Source organism: Arachis stenosperma, chromosome 4, assembly GCF_014773155.1.
Source record: "Arachis stenosperma cultivar V10309 chromosome 4, arast.V10309.gnm1.PFL2, whole genome shotgun sequence".
In the NCBI taxonomy this organism is placed as follows: Eukaryota; Viridiplantae; Streptophyta; class Magnoliopsida; order Fabales; family Fabaceae; genus Arachis; species Arachis stenosperma.
Window position 1 is genome coordinate 2083562 of NC_080380.1, and position 16388 is coordinate 2099949.

At 27.2% G+C, this 16388-nt stretch overlaps 2 protein-coding genes, 1 long non-coding RNA gene and 1 pseudogene across 3 annotated transcripts; 2 read left to right on the forward strand and 2 right to left on the reverse strand.

The window, feature by feature from the left end:
* Positions 1 to 1008: 1008 nt before the first annotated feature.
* On the reverse strand, positions 1009 to 3097 carry LOC130976682 (uncharacterized). The gene is made up of 2 exons (XR_009084730.1): positions 2940 to 3097; positions 1009 to 1326 (listed from the first exon to the last, which is right to left on the reverse strand). It is a non-coding gene; the product is annotated as an uncharacterized LOC130976682 (long non-coding RNA).
* On the forward strand, positions 1257 to 4936 carry LOC130976681 (cysteine proteinase inhibitor A-like). The gene is made up of 3 exons (XM_057901595.1): positions 1257 to 1352; positions 2866 to 3097; positions 4740 to 4936. The coding sequence occupies exons 1-2, from the start codon at positions 1257 to 1259 to the stop codon at positions 3091 to 3093; spliced, it is 324 nt and encodes a 107-aa protein (XP_057757578.1). The 3' UTR covers positions 3094 to 3097; positions 4740 to 4936.
* Positions 4937 to 7309: 2373 nt separating this feature from the next.
* Positions 7310 to 13170, reverse strand: LOC130973937 (probable mitochondrial adenine nucleotide transporter BTL1; annotated as a pseudogene).
* Positions 13171 to 13201: 31 nt separating this feature from the next.
* LOC130973939 (protein RALF-like 22) lies at positions 13202 to 13564 on the forward strand. The gene has a single exon (XM_057898635.1). The coding sequence runs from the start codon at positions 13202 to 13204 to the stop codon at positions 13562 to 13564; it is 363 nt and encodes a 120-aa protein (XP_057754618.1).
* The last annotated feature ends 2824 nt before the right edge of the window (positions 13565 to 16388 follow it).

The window sequence follows — 16388 nt, forward strand, 5'->3', positions numbered from 1 at the left end:
TGAATTGAATCAATTTATTTTAGTTTGAAAAACTTGATTCTAGTAATTGCTATTTGAATTGAATCAATTTATTTTGATTTGAAAAACTTGATAAATTAAAAATTTTAAATTATAATAATTTTAAAATTTGAGGATAAAAAAATTAATTTGTCCTTTTATATTATTTAAAACTGATTCATCTAATTAACTATTATGTTAATATTTATTTTTTAAGTACTAATTTATTTGAAACAAAATTATTAAAAATTAATTTGGAGTATTATTATTATTGCATATTGATCTGCTAGTTAAAAAAAAATAAATTCAGTTAATATTAAATTAATGTTATTTTTGTCAATTTTTTTTTAAGTTGTTCAAACCAATTTAATAATATTTTAATTATTTTTCTAAAAAGATATATTAAATTTATGTGTGCAATTACTTTATTCTAAAAATACAACAAATAATATTCTAATAATGAATCTTATTTTTAAATACAATAAAAAATTTTAACATTAAAAGAGTTAAAAAAACATATGAAAGACAAAGTGTATTTAATATCTAAAAAAAATGTCTCACTTTTTTCTTTATACACCCATACTCATCTTTAAAAATAAGTTTGATGTTGTTTCATATTTTTTTTTCTTTTTCTTGATAAAAAACAACATTCCGTAATTAAACTATTAAAGTGGGTGGTGTATTATCTCTTCTAACTATAATTCTATTTTCTTTTTCTTAAGTCATCATGCAAATTTGTAAACACTCATATTACCTGTGTTTAGTCACCAAAAAAAAAAAAATATTACCTGTGTTGTTTTGTTTGTGAATAAAAAAAGAATATCTGTATAAAAAAATCTGTACCATAGTATGACCCTACATTTATTATTTGACAAAAACTCATGATCTAGTTCTTGGATAGTATATAACAATACTTAAGACGCATAGTGATATTTAGATTCTAGACACCTAATTTTTATTTTAAAATATTTATCAAATTTGAAAAATGAAATAAGATAGAAAGAGTAAGCATTAAAACTGTGAATCTAATCAATTATTATAGAGTAGATGTTTACAAATTCGTACACTAATTCTAATATAAAAAGTAACATTCTCTTTAAGTATAACTTAGACCAGAAGACAATGAAAGACTACGCAACCAAATAAACCAAAAATTCCAATACTAAGGCCGTACACAGTTTTTATTTTCCACGCGCAACTAATTTGACCAAATTGCATGTTGTACATCACAAAATTAAAGGAAAAAAGAGAGCAAGAAAATGTTGGGAGGGATCAGCACAGTGGAAGAAAGCCAGAATAGTGCTACGACTGAGAGCCTTGGTCGTTTTGCTGTTGAAGAGCACAATAAGAAAGAGGTCAATTTTTTTATTCTACTTCCCTTCTTTGTCTTGTAATTGCATAATTGGTACATTTTATTTTTTAACTTTTGAAGAAATGATTGAGTTATTACAGTTTAATTTGGTAGAACTTTGATTTTTTCTTAAAAAAATGGGATAAAATTATTTTAATTTGTTTTAAAAGAAGAGATTGAATTAGGATACATAGTTTAGTAGCATAACTTGGTATAATTTAGTGAAGATTTTTTTTGTTTTCAAAAATTACTCATTACCAAAATTGCAAATAAAATGTTAAATAAAATACTAAGTAAATTTCGGCTCAAGTTTCAGGTTTTATAATTAGAAATTTCTACTTCGTATATTTTTACTGAATTTTTAATTAAATTTTTATAATTTTTTTGTCGATTGAGTGTCTATATTATATTAAATTTTGTAACTAAGTTCATGCCGTAACAAAATATTAAAATTAATGGAATTTCATTAAACAAAATAAATATACCTAACATTTTAATAGAACATTTCGTTAATTCTAATATTTTTGTCACAATAAGAACTTAGTTACAAAATCTGAAATGATATAAGGATCCAATTAAAAAAAAATGTGTATAAAAACTTAATTAAAAATTCAATAAAACTATAAGAATCGATAAAATAATTAAACCTAATTAAAATCTATCTATCTATTTTTCTATCTATTTTATTATATAAAAATTAACACAAAGTTATTATATTGTGAAATAACCTTATGCCATATAATTACTTTTCATCCTGCCACATCAATTATTTTAAATAGGTTACAATCATTAAAAAAATTCTCTTATCATTAATCCATGTCATCTATTTTAAATAAGTGATAATTATTAAAAAAATTTATATTTAAAAAAGATTATTTTCTTAATAAATACTCTTAATTAATTAAATTTAATACGTATCATTAAATATTTTAATTATAAAGTAACAGCTAAATGCTATTATTACAATCTATATTAAAATAATAATAATAATTTTCAATTAAAAATATTTAAATTACATATTATTATGGTTTACTTATTATATTATCAACAAAACTATACCACTATTACTTAGTCCATCTTATAATTTTGCACACGAATGGTTAGAAATATATCCAACCACTTTTAACTTTAGCATACGAACATCAAAATTACCCCAGAGTATATCATTCAACAAATAAACCAATATTCATATTTGTTTTGTAAGTTTATTTAGTGTTATATGTATAAAATAATCAAATACAACAATACTAAAAAAATAACTACAAAACATTACAAATAACAAACTTTGATTTATTATTCTGTAATATAATATTGTAAATATAAATAAAAGAGAATATTCTATTCCCCTCTCCAGCGAGATGCTAATACAAAGGAGAGGAGAATGGAGTGTCATCTTAACATTTCGTAGAGGAGAAAAGTGAAATTTTCTCTGAATAAAATGATAAAGCTGTGTTACACAATCTTTCTTAACAAATTAAATTCGTGATCATTTTGTTTGCACGTAAATTGTGGTGCAGAATACAGTTCTAGAGTTCATTAAGGTAGTAAATGCAAGGGAGCAAGTGGTGTCTGGAAAGCTGTACTACATTACCTTAGAGGCCATGGATGGTGAGAAGGAGAAAGTGTACGAAGCCAAGGTTTGGGTGAAGCCATGGTTGAACTTCAAGGAGCTGCAGGAGTTCAAGCTCATTGGAGAGGTTGTAGCTTCTGATTGCTCTGGTGGAGCCTGCGATCCTATTAATTAAGAAGGTGTGTTTCAAATAAAATATTTGTATGATTCATATTGAAAAGGACAGAAATCATTTTTAATATGGAGATGAAAACGGTATTTTGGTTTAATATTAATATTTGAAGTATATTATAATATTATAAAAGCGTAAAAAATATGTCAAACACGTAAGGTACGTGTTGGACTTTTCACCAACAAAATTTATTTACATGTAATTACACCAAATAATCTTATTTTTAATAAAAATATTAATATTTTTTTCATATAAAAAAAAGTAGGCAAAAATAAATTATTATATTTTAAAATAATTATGTAAAATAAAAATTTATTTGATTTAAAAATTAATATAGTGAGTTAACGATTTGATTTTAAATTTTTATCATTTATATATTTATCATTTAATCTTTTATATTAATAACTAAAAAATAAAAAATATTTTACAAACACATTAAATTATTTCAATTATAATCAAATCTTCTAAAATAATAAGAGATTTGATCTTGATTATATTGTTAATCCTATAGATGTAAATAAATCAATTTTTAATTTTTATATATTATTCCAAATGTAAGATTTAATTTAAAGATAAAATTGTTTTGAAAAAATTCCATTCCTTTCTCATAAGAAATACTAAAATGACACCCCTTATCCTCTATTTATAAAATATACATTTTTCTCCTTTATAACTTTTAAAAAATTCTCTCTTTAGTCTATTTTAAATTTTTGTGTTAATTAACATTAACTTTATCTATTTTTCAAAAAAAATAAATTATTTTTTACAAAAATACTTTTTAGTAAAAATTTTATTTTTGTATTATTAAATTTTACTTATCAAAAGATTCTTTAATAAATTAATTTTTATTGTTTAAATTGTATTTTTATTAAAAGATTTTTAAAAAAATTAATAATTAAATTATTTTTTTCTAAGATACGCTTCAATAATTTTTTAATTATTAAATTGTGTTTTACTAAAGTTTTTATTTAACAATTATTTTTATATTTTACTATTAATTTTTTGATATCAATGTATATTATTTTAACCTTAAATAAAATTTTTTTTATCACTGTTAATATGTATAAAAATTAATACATATTGATATCAAAAAATAATCTTATCAAAAACTTTTTTATTTAATGTTAATAGTAAAATATAACTATAATTGTTAATAAAAATTTTGGTAAAATCACAATTTAATAATTACAAAATTATTGAAAGGTATCTTAAAAAAATATTTTGATAAACATACAATTTAATCAATAGAAAATAATTTATTAAAAGATATTTTAATAAGTAAAATTTAATGATAAAAAAATAAAATTTTTACTAAAAAGTATTTTTGTAAAAGATAATTTTTTTTTAAAAATAAATAAAGTTAATATTAGTTAACACAAAAAATTTACAATAAATTAAAGAAGAAATTTTTTAACCGTTATGAGAAAAAATGTATATTTCATAAATAAAGAGAGAAAAAAATGTTATTTTAACATCTTTTAAGAAAAAAAAGTGAAATTCTCTCAATTATTTTTTATTCATAGAGATTATCAAAGAGATCATTACAAACAAAAATTCAATTTAATTTACCTAGCTGACCTCATCTTTCAAAGTTTCTAATATTCGCAAATTCATTATTGTTTTCCTAATTCCTGTGTCGTGTGTTGTAGGTTTTACGTTACTCAAAAACAGGGCAGGATTATTGAAGAGATATGAAGCAATAAAAATGTGTATATTATCATAATTACATACATTAATATGTGTGTTCAACATAACTATTCATTATCCCAGCAAATATGTAATTTAGTATGGTGTAATTCAAAATAACGTGGAATGTAGTGTAAATTGAAGTTTACTAGAAATGTATAGTGTTGTAAATTAACGTTAAATCTAAATAAATATGAATTGAATATTTGTTCATTTGTTGCGATTTTATTTATTTTATTTTATTGAGAAAGTTTAGAGACTAACATTTTTATTATAATTTGATTAACAGAAAAGCTCTACATATACTTTACAAGTTAATTAACGAATAAAAATTCAAAATGCGCTGCAAGGGTTACGTCTCAAACACGCGCTATATAAAGATCACGCGTATATATAACCACCAAATTTAAAAGATTTGTTTCCTTCTTTGTCTCCTTATTTCTAGATTTGCTCGTTCTCCTTATTTCCTTCTTCGTTCTTCTTCTCGTTCTTCTTCTTCTTCTCGTTCTTCTCTCTCTGTAACTCCATCTTCGTTTTCTATTCGATTTTTTATTTTTTGAAATCAAAGTTTGAACTCATTTTGAAGATAATGGATGATTCAACCTCAGATTGTCAGCTGAATCAGAGCGAAGTGGATTATGAATTTGAATCTAACGAAGTTCCTGAGGTTTGATTTACATACGATTACTCTGAATTTTGTTGCAGTAATTTGTATAGCATTGTGTAGCTGAATAATTCGTGAATATTGACTGTGAAACTAACGCGTGAACATAAATCGGTGGATTGAATCTAATGTATTAGTTTTGATTGATTATCTGAAATTTATAGCAGACGTTCGGGTGTTTATCAGAACTTTTTGGGTGTATTTTTGCAGGAAGTGTGGGTGTATTTACAGTTTATGACTTTTTCTATTATTTTAGCTGAGTTGTTATCGTTCGGGTGTATTATATCAGACATGATTGGGTGTGTTTTTAGTTTTTGATATGGTGTATTCTGCAGCATGTGTATTTACAGTTTATTATTTTTTTGTTATTTTAGCTGAGTTGTTGTCGTTTGGGTGTATTATATCAGACATGATTGGGTGAATTTTTATTTTTTGTCATGGTGTATTCTGCAGCCTGTGTATTTACAGTTTATGGCTTTTATTGTCATTTTAGTTAAGTTGTTGCTGTTCGGGTGTATTATATCAGCAATGATTAGGTGTATTTTTAGTTTTTGACATGGTGTATTCTGCAACCTCTCTCTGTTGTTGATGACCAGTTTGTTCCGAAGGTTGGAATGATCTTTACCACCCTTGAAGATGCTGGAAAATTTTACAGGAACTACGCCAAGGCTGCAGGTTTTTCTACAAGAGTTCGGAGTACAAATAGGAAGGAAAATGAGATTAAGAATCAATTGATTACATGTAGCAGAGAGGAAAAATGAAAATCTAAAATATCTCTGACCGAGAAGACGAATCCGACAGCCGGTTTAAACTGTCCTGCAAGAATTTATATACACACATTGAAGGATGTTGGTGCTTGGATCATTTCAAAGGTTGTGCTGGATCATTCACACTTTTGCTGTCTATGTAAAGTAGAGATGCTCAAACAGCACAACAAACTAAGCAGAGATGTTCAATGACGTGTTATGAATTATCAGTTCAGTGTACCAGTAACAGCGGATAACTCTTTGGGTGTTACAGAATATGGGTGTAAAATCACTGTTGTTTTGGGTGTATTTTTGTGAATTTTCTTGTGTTTCACATTTTACATATATATACATATATATGTTTCACAATATGTTGTTTATGTTATAAAATATTGTTTATTTTTTTTATTATGGTTTAAGGGTTTAAGGGTTTAGGGTTTAAGGGTTTATGGTTTTAGGTTTTAGGGTTTTAGGGTGTAAGGGTTTAGGGTTTTAGGATTTTAGGGATTAGTGTTTAGGTTTTAGGGTTTAGGGTTTAATGTTTAGGGTTTTAGGGTTTAGTTTTTAGGGTTTAGGGTTTTAGGGATAAAACATCAGGGGGATAGAATTTTGGGTGTATATTCAACTTTATAGTACCTGTAATTCAGACATTTGGTTTAGGGTTTTAGGGTTTAGGGTTTAGAGTTTAGGTTTTAGGGTTTAAGGTTTAGGATTTAGGGTTTTAGGGTTTAGGGTTTATGTTTTTAGGGTTTTGGTTTTAGTGTCTGGGATTTAGGATTTATGGTTTAGGGTTTAGGGTTTTAGGGATAAAGCATCAGGGGGATAGAATTTTGGGTGTATATTTAACTTTCTTTGGGTGTAAAAAATGTCAGGTCATGGGTGTATATTTGGTTTGATGTTTTCCTTCATATTATTGTACATGTAATTCATACATTTTGAATACAGCAGAGAGAATTTTACTCATAATTGACAAATTTTTACAGCATGTATTCAATTTGTTACATTAATCAGTTACATCAATCATATAATAGTTACATTAATCAGTGTCAATATCCTTAGAATCTATCTGACACTTGGGTGTAAGTTATGTATTCGTTTGCATTAATCAGTGGCGGGATGTGCATCAGGCCACCAAATTTCTAACAATTGTTTTCTTCTCCTCGCTCATGTTTCTGAATTTCTCATTTAACAAATGGGTTGCACACTTAAGGTCTTTGGTTTGCTGTAAACAAAGCAAAATTATAGTCAGATATATTTCTATTATATAAAACTGATTTCATCTAAGACATATATTTGTTCTTACATTTTTTCCAGCTTGGTTTCTGCCTGCCATTTTTTCTAAAATGAAAAATACACCCATACACCCATAGATATCAGTCAGATACACCCATACATATGATTCACATAAACCCATAGATATCAGTCAGATACATCCATAGATATCAGTCAGATATTACTCAAACATGCATTAATATACAACGTCAAGCAACATTACAAGGTGAAGCAATATACACCCATGGACAAGCAAATATTAGAACAGTTGCAAGTGATCACTATAATACAGTATATCAGTTCAGAAATATACACCCAACAAAATACTTCATATACACTCACCAAATCAAGCAATATACTTCCAAAAATCAATTACCAGAAAAACTAGAACAACAAGAACAGTAACAACTAGAACAACTAAGAAGAACAGTATAACCTAGAACCAAGAATAACATTAAAACCTAGAACAAGTAGAACATTAAAAACTGTAAAACCTAGAAGAACGTAGAAGAACAGTAAAGCCTAGAAGAATGTAGAAGAACAGTAAAACCTAGTTCTTCGTTTTTGAAATCTGGAAAATATACAGGATGAGTAAAATAGTAACGTAACGTACCTTGAGTATTATAACTTTGTTTTTTCTAGAGATTCTTGATCGAGAGTTCTATGTTGTGTTGATGGAGTGTTCTGATTTTCGCGACGATTGCTATCTCTGCCATTTGCATTGTTGCTCGAAAATGGAACGGTTATGTTTTCTTCGAATGGCTTGAAGAAGTGGAAGAATGCGTCATTAAGGAGCAGTTTTTGCGAAGTGCGAGTGTTGAGTGAAACGCGTGAATGTTACGCTCCATTCAAAGTAATTCAGTGCGCGTGTGTAAGGAGTGTGGGCTGGGAGCTTATATGACTTGTAGGGCCCTTTTGCTTGTATGTGTAGCAGGCCCATTTGATTAATACTTAGCTCTCAAAGGAAAAGTGAATTACACCATTAGATATAATCTCATACTATTACAAATACTAATGATAACTAATTGATCATGGCTATAAATCACAAAATTTACTGGCTCCTAACACTCTTCTATTTTATTTTTGTATAAAAAAAAATATTTCAATACAATTGAATAATTAATTCTTTGCAAATTATATTGACACATATTCTATCATCTTTACTTGGGTTTTGAATTTATTTAGACTAGTTTTTTAAAATAAGATTTTGTTAAGGAATAAAATTTTACATTTAAGCAAATTAAAATATTTAGTGAAGTCTAATCAAGTTGTTATAGCTGTTAGGTTTCTTTTCTTTTTCGTTTCTCTTATTCGTCTTCTTCTTACTAACATTTCGGTTGCTGTTTTTTTTCTTCTTATTTCTTCTCTTATTTTTTTTATTATTATCGTCACTATTACCATCACTACATTCTCCTCTTCCTCTTCCTTTTATTCATTTGATTTCTTCTTTTCATTTGTTTTCGTTTTCCTTCTCCATCGTCATCATCATGATCATTATTATTACCTAAATTTTAAATGAATGAAAAACAAAAAACTAAAAAAATGTTTTGAAGTTAGTCTTATGTACTCTTCATGTACTCTTACTATAATTAATTATCATCAACATTAAATTAAAAAATAATCTAGATAAGAGATATCAGATCTAGTGTGTGTAAGATAAAAGAATCAACCGTAAGCTGTCTGTAAGTAGTATTGTCCGTTAAAATAATACTTGATTATTTTAAAAGTTTCTAACTATAATCAAATAATAGAGTGGAGAGAGAGTTGCAAGTAAATGTAATTTACAGAATTAGAGTGTGCTACTTCCATCTTCGAAAAATACTTGAGATCACCAAAATCTTTTATTTCCAATCCCTTCAAACCTTCTTCTCGAATCAATTCTGAAGGTGCAGCTGCCATGTTTGGCGGACACTTACCTTGCAAAGCTCCCACTATTAGCCGCTTCCTCGCCACATACTTCTTATGTTTAGTTTGGCGGTATGACTTCTTTATTGTATCATACATGAAGTAATAACATGGCAGACTTCAAGTAAATATTTTTATTGCAATGCTCAAATTAAGGTAGACTTCAGGACTTACACAGTCAACTGATCCTTAAGAATCTCACGAGGGTGACAAGGGTGTGTTGGCAATTCTACAACTGCCCCGGTCACGGCAACAGGTGAAATTCAGGACAAAGATAAGTTCATGATGAAACCTATCTGCAACCTGGGGCATTCTTCCTGTTTCCGTTTGTTTTTGGAGAGATGTCATTGCCCGTTTTACACACTCAAAGGTGCAAAGCTCAATAGTCTGTAGAAATTATACGAAACATATTGATGGTGTTTCCAGCCCACAATCTTTGCTAACCCTGCTCTTCTATAAGCTGAACAAGGTTACCAGCGATATTTTTGGAGCCAACACCAACCAACATTCTTATTCTGATGGTTTCAAGAGGGCAAAGTATGGCTTTAGTCATGGCTCCTGCAAGTTCCCCGCTAACAAAGTCGCCAACCTCCCTAGTCATCAGAAATTTTCCGAAGGTGTGTGCAAGGGTTTGGTAGTTAAGAGGCGGAGTCTTTATCAGATTCCATAATGATCGAGAGATGCCTCCGAAGACACCTGTTTCTTCACCTTCTTCTGCTATTCCTGAGAATGAGACTCATGAGAGTGAAGGTGAAAGTGAGAGGCAGAGGGGAGTTTTAATGACATCTTAGATCTTAGATAACAGATATCTTTGTTTTGGAGTTTTGGCAAAATTTCTATCTCTGTGCAAATATTTATTTTTTAGTTTTTTAGTTTGCGGGCAGTGGAATGGGTAGTTGGTAGCTAGCTAGGATGGAATTATGGGATTGCCTTGAATTCGGCCTATCACTAGTTAAATTAAAAGCTTAAGGCTATGGATGGCGTCCTTAGGCCTAGGCCGAGGCCTGAAACCAGTTGGTTAGGATAGTACTTTCCTTTGGCTCTTTTGTGTGTTCTATTTGATAAATTTTCTGTTTCTTATTTTCTCCTATCATATCCTCATCAGTATTAGTTCAGCTTTAATTTTAGTTAACCATATAAATCATATTGCTGTTAGGATTTGCTAGGATTTGCGTGACTAAAAAAATTGGTTATTCTCATTTTAAAATTTTTATGATTAATCTTATGTACTCATTATGTACTCCAATTATAATTAGTTATCATTAATGTTAAACTAAAAAATAATAATCTAGGTAACAATTATTATTATTATATAGTTATCGTCATTTTTTTTATCGTTATCCTCATTATTATTATCATTGAATTTTTATCATATTAATGACGTTGTTTGATCCAAAATTAATTTGGATGTATTTTTTTTCATAATTCAATATTGTTTGTGTGCTTGTTTTCGAAGTATCGCAATCATTAAGTAATTTAGTGTAAAAACTAAAAAATTTATCTACACTTGTTACTAAATTTCGGTGTATTTTTATTCTGATAAATTTTACATAATTCAAAACTCTTCCTCTTTTTTCTCATCTTTTTCTTCTTCTTTTCATCATCATCTTTTTTTATTTTTTTAAAAAATATAAATTATAACTTCTAAACAATAATTTTTTTTATTTTTTAAATTTTTATTTTTATTATTAAAAATTTATCAAATATACTAAAAAATAAGAGTGTAACAAAAAATAAAAAATATGTGGGATTCAAAATATTTTATAAGCAATTTAGAAATGATATCGATAATACATTTAATCTCCTAGTACCATCAAGACTTATCATGTTAGCTAGAATTGTCTTATAAATAGGACAAAAATAATCTAACAATTCTAAACAAATTATGTATTTCACTATTTCTCTAATTTTGAGTTTTACTCACCAAGTAAAAATTGTTTTTTTTTTAAATGCAAAAATCAAAGTCTTATCTTGAATCTTAACATGAATTCATCCTTATATATATATTAATTATAATATGCAAGAATATAATATTTGAATAAAAGAGACTGTCCTTTAAATATAAAGCTTTTCAAACATAGAATAATTGTGACAAAAAGAATATGGAGCAAAAATATGGGTAGACTAAAAAGAATGATGAATTTTAATTTTCACCTTTAAATTAAAGTGTCAATTTTGATAAAAAAAAAACAAAAAAAGAAGAAGAAGAATATGTTATTAACTTATAAAATAGTTAAAGAATAAACAAAATTTGAATAACTAAATAAAAGTCTATGACTCTTGATCATACACACATAAACTATAAATAAAACACTATATATAATATTCACAAAGATATAAAAAAAAATCAAAACATAAATTGAAAAATCAAAACAACAAATCTTAGATCTAGAATTTACAGTCATAAATTATAAACCAAACATTTTATATTTAATATTCATAGAAACATAAAAAAGAATTAAGATAATTATTAAAAATATAAAATAAAATATTATGATTATTAATAAATATTATCATAAATAATAAACTTAGATTAAAATATTTAGTTATTTAATACATAATACTTTTCAAAAATTAGAAAGAGAATAGAGATGGACGCATAAAAAATAAATAAATAAATAAATAAAAATATAAGTCCAACAAGAAATATAAATAATTATTATATATATATAAAATTAGTTATTAAAATATAAAATATATATTAAAAATAAATAAAATTATATACATATTAAATATGTAATAGTTGATTTTAATATATAAATAGTATTTTTAATAAATAAATCAACAAGTATTGTGCATGAAGTCATCAACTTAACCATATCCATATTTTTTTTAATTTTTTAATGAATGATAAGAGCAACAGAAGACTTACGAAGTAAGATTCATAGATCAATCATCCATACCAAAAAGAATGCCAACCACCCAAAATAGTTAAATGATTAAATTTATCTTATGATTTTTTTTAATAAGTCAATTTTAGCGCATTAGTTAAAAACATAGAGATAAATCACTTTTACTATGTGTAATATTTTCTCTTAATTTTATAAAAATTTAGTAAATTTATCATCGGTCAATTCACGAAACACAGGAACGAGATAAATAAATGTTTTTACCGTAAAAATGAGATAAAAATATACGCATATCATTTATAATTACGCTCACCCTAAATTAGATAATAGATAATAGATATAACGAAGAAAAACATATATTAAGATTGCAAATTAAGAAAATTTTATTGAAAATACAAAAAAATTAAATTTTAATATATTTATTTTATATTTTTTAAATAAAAAAGTTTTAAAATCTTTCACTAATAATAGGTTTATTATGCGTCCTAAAAAAATATATTAGCTAAATCCTTGAAACAATTGTTAGTTAAATTTTTAATTTATTTATTTAAAATTTTTTTCCTTAAAATTAGTGCGTCGTAAACTCCTAATAATTAGTATTTGGGAATTGATAAGAGTAATCATTTTGTTTTATTTGGTGGGTTGTTGACATTAAATAATGACACTAAGTAATCGTTTATGCTACGTGTATATTAAAATGAGTCACTAAAATTAACTATTAATATAAAATACATACTAAAATATAAATACATATTGAAAATAAATTAAATTATACATGTATGTATACATAAATATATTGATGACTGATTTTAGTGGCTGATTTTAGTGTACGAACACTATTTTTGCTAAATAATTTACAAGTTGACTTTTTTGCCCCTCTATCCCAACCAAATTTATTACCATCCAACAACCAAACCCTGTCTTTGTACCTCACTTTCACAAATCCAACAACACACATCATCAAAATGTCCCAACCCAGATTCACTTCAATGACACTTGTTATTGTTCTTCTTCTTCTTGTTCTGTTCTCCCCCTGCAATTCCCTCTCTTCATCTTCTATGGACCTCAACACAAGTGATCTGAATGCGGTTTCCAGAAGGGTATGCAGAAAGAGCATTGTAGAGTGTTTGGCTGAGAATGAAATGATGGATTCAGAGAGTAACAGAAGAATCCTTGCAATGCAGCAGCAAAAGAGGTACATAAGCTATGACACATTGAAAAGAGACATGGTTCCTTGTGATAGAGCTGGTGCTTCTTACTACAATTGTCATGCAAGGCAAGCAAACCCTTACAATAGAGGATGTGAAGTTATTACTGCTTGTGCTAGAGGTGTTCAAGCATCTCACAATTGAAATTTCATATATAGGGATTCATAATTTCATATACATGTTCTAAATTCACAAATATTTTGGATAGGAAAGGGAATAGGATGGTTAGGAATGTGACCCATGTGGGCTTTACCCCTTTTTTTAATCATTTCCTTCTAGTTAATATCATAATTTTATATATATATATTTTTTAAAATTTAATTATATGTATGTGGCTAGATAATCTATGAAAATATCTAAATGTTCCTTTTTCCAGAAAATCTATGCTTATGTGACATTTTGATGTCTGCTATTTAAAGAGTATGATGTAAATTTGGAGTTACAATTTACATCAGAACAGAATCTTAAAATGTTATATGATATCCCATTTTAGTTGCAGCATTTTAACTTGTTGAACTTGTCCTCATAACCTATTTTTTAAGAGAGAAAATATGGTGTCTGAAAAATTACTTTCCAGAAACTAGGTACATTATCTTTATTTATTCATATTGTCTTATGCAGAAGACAGCTACTAATACCAGAATTTGAGTGCAATGAAAAGTCTATTTCTTCATATGGTTGGTATTGAAAACAATATCTTGTTGGCTCTTTTTGGTGTATACATCAAATGCCGTGGGGTTATTTTCTCGATCTAGCGGATTCAGAAAGATTAGAGTAGTTTGATCCATAAGGTTAAAGCAAATTTTATCTTAGTATATGGTTATTTTCTGAAACATGTCTGTACATATCACTCAACACACAGTATATAAATTCGATCTCTTAGGCTGTGTTTAGAAAGGAGACTGAGATTGAGAAACAAAGACGGGGAGACAGAGACTGAGAGATACAGACTAAATTAAGTCTCTGTATTGTGTGTTTGGTGTAAAATGTACTAGACTGAGTCATGTCTAGGTATCGTATTTGGTTTAAGATAAATATGAAAATTAAGGAGTAGATTTAGAATTTCAAAAGTTACATGAGAGTATTTTTGGAAAAAAATGTTAAAATTTCAATCTCTAGTCTTAGAAATTTCAGTCCTTTCTGTCTCCACCTTTTGGAAGTATTAAAGGGACTGAAATTTGTATCTCGGGAATGAAATTTTAATTCCAGTCTATGACCACCAAACACAATACTGAGTCCTAGTCCTTCAGTCTCAATTCTAGTCTCTAAAAATAAAAATCAGTAGATACATGATTTTTTTGTTGTAGAGACATTGATAGAGAAACAAATTTTTCTTTCCTTCCCAGAGACCGAAAAATAAGTCTTGGTGTTTTCTATATCTGTATTGTTGTCATAGAGATAGAATTCAAAGGCAACCTTATTGATCTAACTTTTATGTGATTGATATCTCCAATAAGATATGTGTTTATATTACCAGCTTCTGCAGGTCTTAAATTTCAACTGCTTTTTTTTCTTCTGCAGTTTCAATCTTGTATTTGTGAATCAAAAGTTGAATGGGGTGGTAGAAAACTTGTAATTCAATAACTTGAGTATTAATTACACATCTAGAGTGAAAAATGTGTAGCATACTGCATCTTGGAATATGTCATTCCACTTTTTTAGTATGTTAGAGTGAATTGTAACCTTACAAGCAAAGAATAAGGGAAGAAATCATAGATCATATTAAAATCCACAAAGTAATATTCTCTGTTTTTTTTAAGTACTGTTTTAATCCCTAACATTTAGTCCCTAACATTTAGGTTAAATCCTAATTCTGAGTCTAATGTTTAACATATCCTATTTTTATCCTAAACGTCTTATTTTGTCTTATTTGAGTTACCTGGTCAAAATTAAACTTTTTTTCCCCCAAAAAATACTCTAAGAAAAAGTTTTAATTTTGACCAAAAGACAAAAATAGAACGAATTAAAATATTTGAAATATGATATAAATTCAACGTATTTGGATATATTAATTTAAGAATGTGAAGTTAATAATGAGTAATGACAAATTCAATGTTTCTAAAAATGAAGTTCTTTTTGTTGTATAATTATTTCAGAATATAATTACTATATCGCCCCTCCTTCTTTCTGTGACTTTAGAGCAAAGTTGGATAGGCTATTTGAAACTGTGTCTAGGATTGCTTTTTAGGTTTCCAATTAGGTACAACCTTCTCAATCATTGCCATGGAAATTGAAAGGAAGAAGCTTCCTTCCATTCATGTTCAATTCGGCTTTTTAGCTTATTTTAACTGCATAAATTCTTAATACATAGTTCTGGTTAAAAAAGCATATGGTAATTGCATTGTATCATGCTTTTTATGTTGCATCTTTTGTTATTGTGTAAAGTTATGTACATAATAGGTCAACATAGTTGTGTAGATATTCATAAAAAGATTGTGTTTAATAGCTGTGAGACACGATACAAATATAAAGAGAGAATATTTTATGTCTCCACTTCTTTGAAGGATAAGAGATACAAAAATTGTGTGTTTTGAAACAAAATATTTTGCATTCTTGTCTACAATTTTAAGCTTAAGTTTAAGTTTGGCTCACAAAAATTGAGTTTGACTCAATTTATTAACAATTTAATCTATTTGTAAAACTCATGTTTGACTCACAAAAAATTTACTAGTTAACTCAAACTTACAAATTGGCTAAAAAAACATGAGTGTAATTAGGGGTGACAAACCGAGAAGTCTGTCCCGCCCCACCTCGCTAAAAGTCCGTTCTGTGGCGAGTTGGCCTGCCCTGTCCCACCCAATGAGGCGGTCCTAAAACCTGATCCCGCCCTGTCTAATGGTGGGCTGGTGGGCCAAACCCGCTAAATTTCTTTTTTTATTATTAAATATTAAACAATATATATAATTTCATAATTATTTTAATAAATTTATAATTTCTCAAGATATAAAAAAATTATAATTTCTAAATT